This window comes from Siphateles boraxobius, unplaced genomic scaffold, assembly GCF_051911475.1.
Source record: "Siphateles boraxobius isolate OS27281-9 unplaced genomic scaffold, OSU_SipBor_1 356, whole genome shotgun sequence".
Lineage (NCBI taxonomy): Eukaryota > Metazoa > Chordata > Actinopteri > Cypriniformes > Leuciscidae > Siphateles > Siphateles boraxobius.
This window is the reverse complement of record NW_027508982.1, coordinates 5,899-12,500: the sequence shown is the minus strand read 5'-3', so window position 1 is coordinate 12,500 and position 6,602 is coordinate 5,899. Positions and strand designations below refer to the sequence as shown.

General features: G+C 29.1%; 1 protein-coding gene across 1 annotated transcript in view; it reads left to right on the top strand.

Moving 5' to 3' along the window:
- The window catches only part of LOC143702870 (protein CutA homolog), a 13,723-nt gene extending 7,121 nt beyond the window's left edge, over positions 1-6,602 (top strand). The window contains exons 6-7 of the mRNA XM_077196778.1: positions 5,340-5,389; positions 5,570-6,602. Coding sequence (XP_077052893.1) covers positions 5,340-5,389; positions 5,570-5,669 — 150 coding nt within the window. The 3' untranslated portion in view covers positions 5,670-6,602. The remainder of the gene's footprint in view (positions 1-5,339; positions 5,390-5,569) is intronic.

Below are 6,602 nucleotides of genomic sequence, written 5' to 3'. Positions count from 1 at the left end.
ATTTTATATATTTTGTTCTCAGAATCGCAATTTTATATTTTTTTTCTCAGAATCGCGACTTTATATATTTTTTTCTCAGAATCGTGATTTTAGATATTTTTTTTCTCAGAATCGTGATTTTAGATATTTTTTTTCTCAGAATCGTGATTTTAGATATTTCTTTTCTCAGAATCGTGATTTTAGATATTTCTTTTCTCAGAATCTTGATTGTAGATATTTCTTTTCTCAGAATCGCGATTTTAGATATTTCTTTTCTCAGAATCTTGATTGTAGATATTTCTTTTCTCAGAATCGCGATTTTAGATATTTTTTTTCTCAGAATCGTGATTGTAGATATTTTTTTTCTTCGAATCGTGATTTTAGATATTTCTTTTCTCAGAATCGTGATTGTAGATATTTTTTTTCTCAGAATCGTGATTTTAGATATTTTTTTTCTCAGAATCGTGATTTTAGATATTTCTTTTCTCAGAATCGTGATTTTAGATATTTCTTTTCTCAGAATCTTGATTGTAGATATTTCTTTTCTCAGAATCGCGATTTTAGATATTTTTTTTCTCAGAATCGTGATTGTAGATATTTTTTTTCTTCGAATCGTGATTTTAGATATTTCTTTTCTCAGAATCTTGATTGTAGATATTTCTTTTCTCAGAATCGCGATTTTAGATATTTCTTTTCTCCGAATCGTGATTTTAGATATTTTTTTCTCAGAATCGTGATTTTAGATATTTCTTTTCTCAGAATCTTGATTGTAGATATTTCTTTTCTCAGAATCGCGATTTTAGATATTTCTTTTCTCCGAATCGTGATTTTAGATATTTTTTTCTCAGAATCGTGATTTTAGATATTTCTTTTCTCAGAATCGCGATTTTAGATATTTCTTTTCTCAGAATCTTGATTGTAGATATTTCTTTTCTCAGAATCGCGATTTTAGATAATTTTTTTCTCAGAATCGCGATTTTAGATAATTTTTTTCTCAGAATCGTGATTTTAGATAATTTTTTTCTCAGAATCGTGATTTTAGATATTTCTTTTCTCAGAATCGCGATTTTAGATATTTCTTTTCTCAGAATCTTGATTGTAGATATTTCTTTTCTCAGAATCGCGATTTTAGATAATTTTTTTCTCAGAATCGCGATTTTATATATTTTTTTCTCAGAATCGTGATTTTAGATAATTTTTTTCTCAGAATCGCGATTTTATATATTTTTTTCTCAGAATCGTGATTTTAGATATTTCTTTTCTCAGAATCTTGATTGTAGATATTTCTTTTCTCAGAATCGCGATTTTAGATAATTTTTTTCTCAGAATCGCGATTTTAGATATTTCTTTTCTCAGAATCGTGATTTTAGATATTTCTTTTCTCAGAATCTTGATTGTAGATATTTCTTTTCTCAGAATCGCGATTTTAGATATTTTTTTTCTCAGAATCGTGATTGTAGATATTTTTTTTCTTCGAATCGTGATTTTAGATATTTCTTTTCTCAGAATCTTGATTGTAGATATTTCTTTTCTCAGAATCGCGATTTTAGATATTTCTTTTCTCCGAATCGTGATTTTAGATATTTTTTTCTCAGAATCGTGATTTTAGATATTTCTTTTCTCAGAATCTTGATTGTAGATATTTCTTTTCTCAGAATCGCGATTTTAGATATTTCTTTTCTCCGAATCGTGATTTTAGATATTTTTTTCTCAGAATCGTGATTTTAGATGTTTTTTTTCTCAGAATCGCGATTTTAGATATTTCTTTTCTCCGAATCGTGATTTTAGATATTTTTTTCTCAGAATCGTGATTTTAGATATTTCTTTTCTCAGAATCGCGATTTTAGATATTTCTTTTCTCAGAATCTTGATTGTAGATATTTCTTTTCTCAGAATCGCGATTTTAGATAATTTTTTTCTCAGAATCGCGATTTTAGATAATTTTTTTCTCAGAATCGTGATTTTAGATAATTTTTTTCTCAGAATCGTGATTTTAGATATTTCTTTTCTCAGAATCGCGATTTTAGATATTTCTTTTCTCAGAATCTTGATTGTAGATATTTCTTTTCTCAGAATCGCGATTTTAGATAATTTTTTTCTCAGAATCGCGATTTTATATATTTTTTTCTCAGAATCGTGATTTTAGATAATTTTTTTCTCAGAATCGCGATTTTATATATTTTTTTCTCAGAATCGTGATTTTAGATATTTCTTTTCTCAGAATCGCGATTTTAGATATTTCTTTTCTCAGAATCTTGATTGTAGATATTTCTTTTCTCAGAATCGCGATTTTAGATAATTTTTTTCTCAGAATCGCGATTTTATATATTTTTTTCTCAGAATCGTGATTTTAGATATTTCTTTTCTCAGAATCTTGATTGTAGATATTTCTTTTCTCAGAATCTTGATTGTAGATATTTCTTTTCTCAGAATCGCGATTTTAGATAATTTTTTTCTCAGAATCGTGATTTTAGATATTTCTTTTCTCAGAATCGTGATTTTAGATATTTCTTTTCTCAGAATCTTGATTGTAGATATTTCTTTTCTCAGAATCGCGATTTTAGATAATTTTTTTCTCAGAATCGCGATTTTAGATAATTTTTTTCTCAGAATCGCGATTTTATATATATTTTTTTCAGAATCGCGATTTTATATATTTTTTTCTCAGAATCGCGACTTTATTTATTTTTTTCTCAGAATCGTGATTTTAGATATTTCTTTTCTCAGAATCGCGATTTTAGATATTTTTTTTCTCAGAATCGTGATTTTAGATATTTCTTTTCTCAGAATCGTGATTTTAGATATTTCTTTTCTCAGAATCGTGATTTTAGATATTTCTTTTCTCAGAATCGCGACTTTATTTATTTTTTTCTCAGAATCGTGATTTTAGATAATTTTTTTCTAAGAATCGCGATTTTAGATATTTTTTTTCTCAGAATCGTGATTTTAGATATTTCTTTTCTCAGAATCTTGATTGTAGATATTTCTTTTCTCAGAATCGCGATTTTAGATAATTTTTTTCTCAGAATCGCGATTTTAGATAATTTTTTTCTCAGAATCGCGATTTTAGATATTTTTTTTCTCAGAATCGTGATTTTAGATATTTCTTTTCTCAGAATCGTGATTTTAGATATTTCTTTTCTCAGAATCGTGATTTAGATATTTCTTTTCTCAGAATCGTGATTTTAGATATTTCTTTTCTCAGAATCGCGATTTTAGATATTTTTTTTTCTCAGAATCGCGATTTTAGATATTTTTTTTCTCAGAATCGCGATTTTATATATATTTTTTTCAGAATCGCGATTTTATATATTTTTTTCTCAGAATCGCGACTTTATTTATTTTTTTCTCAGAATCGTGATTTTAGATATTTCTTTTCTCAGAATCGCGATTTTAGATATTTTTTTTCTCAGAATCGTGATTTTAGATATTTCTTTTCTCAGAATCGTGATTTTAGATATTTCTTTTCTCAGAATCGTGATTTTAGATATTTCTTTTCTCAGAATCGTGATTTAGATATTTCTTTTCTCAGAATCGTGATTTTAGATATTTCTTTCCTCAGAATCGCGACTTTATTTATTTTTTTCTCAGAATCGTGATTTTAGATATTTCTTTTCTCAGAATCGTGATTTTAGATATTTCTTTTCTCAGAATCGCGACTTTATTTATTTTTTTCTCAGAATCGTGATTTTAGATAATTTTTTTCTAAGAATCGCGATTTTAGATATTTTTTTTCTCAGAATCGTGATTTTAGATATTTCTTTTCTCAGAATCTTGATTGTAGATATTTCTTTTCTCAGAATCGTGATTTTAGATATTTCTTTTCTCAGAATCGTTATTTAGATATTTCTTTTCTCAGAATCGTGATTTTAGATATTTCTTTTCTCAGAATCGCGATTTTAGATATTTTTTTTTCTCAGAATCGCGATTTTATATATTTTTTTCTCAGAATCGCGACTTTATTTATTTTTTTCTCAGAATCGTGATTTTAGATATTTTTTTCTCTGAATCACGATTTTATATTTTTTCTCTGAATCGCGATTTTAGATGTTTTTTTTCTCAGAATCGCGATTTTAGATAATTTTTTTCTCAGAATCGCGATTTTAGATGTTTTTTTTCTCTGAATCACGATTTTATATTTTTTCTCTGAATCGCGATTTTAGATAATTTTTTTCTCAGAATCGCGATTTTAGATAATTTTTTTCTCAGAATCGCGATTTTAGATGTTTTTTTTCTCAGAATCGCGATTTTAGATGTTTCTTTTCTCAGAATCGTGATTTTAGATATTTCTTTTCTCAGAATCGTGATTTTAGATATTTCTTTTCTCAGAATCGTGATTTTAGATATTTCTTTTCTCAGAATCGTGATTTTAGATATTTCTTTTCTCAGAATCGTGATTTTAGATATTTCTTTTCTCAGAATCGTTATTTAGATATTTCTTTTCTCAGAATCGTGATTTTAGATATTTCTTTTCTCAGAATCGCGATTTTAGATATTTTTTTTTTCTCAGAATCGCGATTTTATATATTTTTTTCTCAGAATCGCGACTTTATTTATTTTTTTCTCAGAATCGTGATTTTAGATATTTTTTTTCTCTGAATCACGATTTTATATTTTTTCTCTGAATCGCGATTTTATATTTTTTCTCAGAAACGTGTTTTAAATTTTTTTTTTCTCAGAATCTCGATTTTATATTTTTTCTCAGAATCGCAATTTTATAGATTTTTTTCTCAGAAACGTGTTTTAAATTTTTTTTTTCTCAGAATCTCGATTTTTTTTCTTCTTAGAATCGCGATTTAATATACTGTTTTTTCTCAGAAACGCAATTTAATATTTTTTTTTCTCAGAATCGCGATTTTAGATTTTTTTTCTCAGTATCAGGATTTTATCTTTCTTTCTCAGAATTGCGATTTTGATCTTTTTTTTTATCGTAAATTTTGTCTCGCAATTCGGCCTTTTTTAAAAAGATATAAAATCGCAATTGCAAGTTCAAATTGCATTATATAAACTTGAAATTCTGAGAAAAAAGTCCAAATTGAGAGATAAGTCACATTAAGCTTATTATTATTTTACTCCGTGGCAGAAAGCAGCTTGGGTAGAATCTACAGCTGAAACCCGTATGCACTTCACTCGACATTCATCTGGCATCTTTAGACAAAATAATGCACACTAATGAGAAGAAAACTGTTGATTTAGAAACTTTGAAATGTATAGTAATAGTGAACAATAACATTGCATTCATTTACATCTCTTCATGTAGAGTAATGTGTGTTTTCAAAGGTTGTATTGCAGTGTTTTGCTTTCCAGTGACAAATGCATGTAATATCAGACAACTCAAGATTTCTTTACATTTTTTTCAGATGATTAAGACGAGAAGTTCCAAGATTCCTGCAGTTGCTGAATATGTCCGGTATCCACGACACGTCAAGCTACAAAAAACACATTTCAGGAATTTCTGCAATACATGCAGTACAAAAAATAATCGCAGTCGGTTTGGCATAAACTGTGTGTGCTTCAGGAATGAGCCGGTTCAGCTTTCATCTAAAAATACTCCACAGAAGTGTTGAATAAATAAAGGTTTGTTGTGCAGGTCGCATCACCCGTATGAAGTGGCGGAGGTCATCAGCTTCCCCATCCATCAGGGAAACCCGCCGTATCTCAAATGGATCGGAGACGTTGTGCCGGAATGAGCAGCGCTTCCTCGTTTCCCAGAAACTGGGATTAAAGCTTATGTTGTCTTAATTTGACTGTTTTCCCACCACACATTTTACATTGCAACAACAGGAAGTGATTAAAGACTGAACCGTTTATGTTATAAATTTGCATTTCAGTCTGATCTGTACTAAAATATCATAATCAGAAAAATGCATATGTTTGTCTTATTTTTTACATTAGTCCTCCATGAAGATTACAGAGTGTGTTGTTTGTTCTGTCAGCCCGTGTTTAGATAGCTACAGATTGTTTTGTTTGACACAGTGGCTTGACACACAACTAATGAACGGTGATTAATTATTGATTAGGAGGAGTGTAAAGGGTTTTATTCTGTGAGCAGAATGTCATTTATACCACAGAAATGACACCATGATCAATCACAATCAAGTATTCCAGTTGAGTAATAATGCACAATAGCTTTTAATGTAAGATGCATCACATGACCAGAGCAGCAGCATTGGATTCCCTCAAATGTCAGTAAACACACACACACACACACACACATGCAGTGACCACTGTAACGGCTGCAGTTTCTGCCCTTCAGAAGAAGAACAGAGAAATATGTTGATCTCGATCCTGATCATCAGTCCAACACTGTTCTTGATATGATTATGCAGCTGATTCAGTAAAATGCACCCAAATATTGTTCATAATCAGACTGAAAAGCCTTCATGTGAACACCATGATCCATCCGACTGAGCTTGATCTGAATCACATTTCCATCGGATTGAAAGGTGTGTAGATCTGAAATAACCCCATCAGGGAAGAATTAAGCATGTAAACACTTCCGACTATTTTCTCAGTTTAAACCTTGTGCATATATGCAGTGTTGAGTTTTATGTCTTATGAATGTGTACATGTTTATTTACATCTCAACTTTATTAAAAAAGGTTACTAATATTCTTATGAAA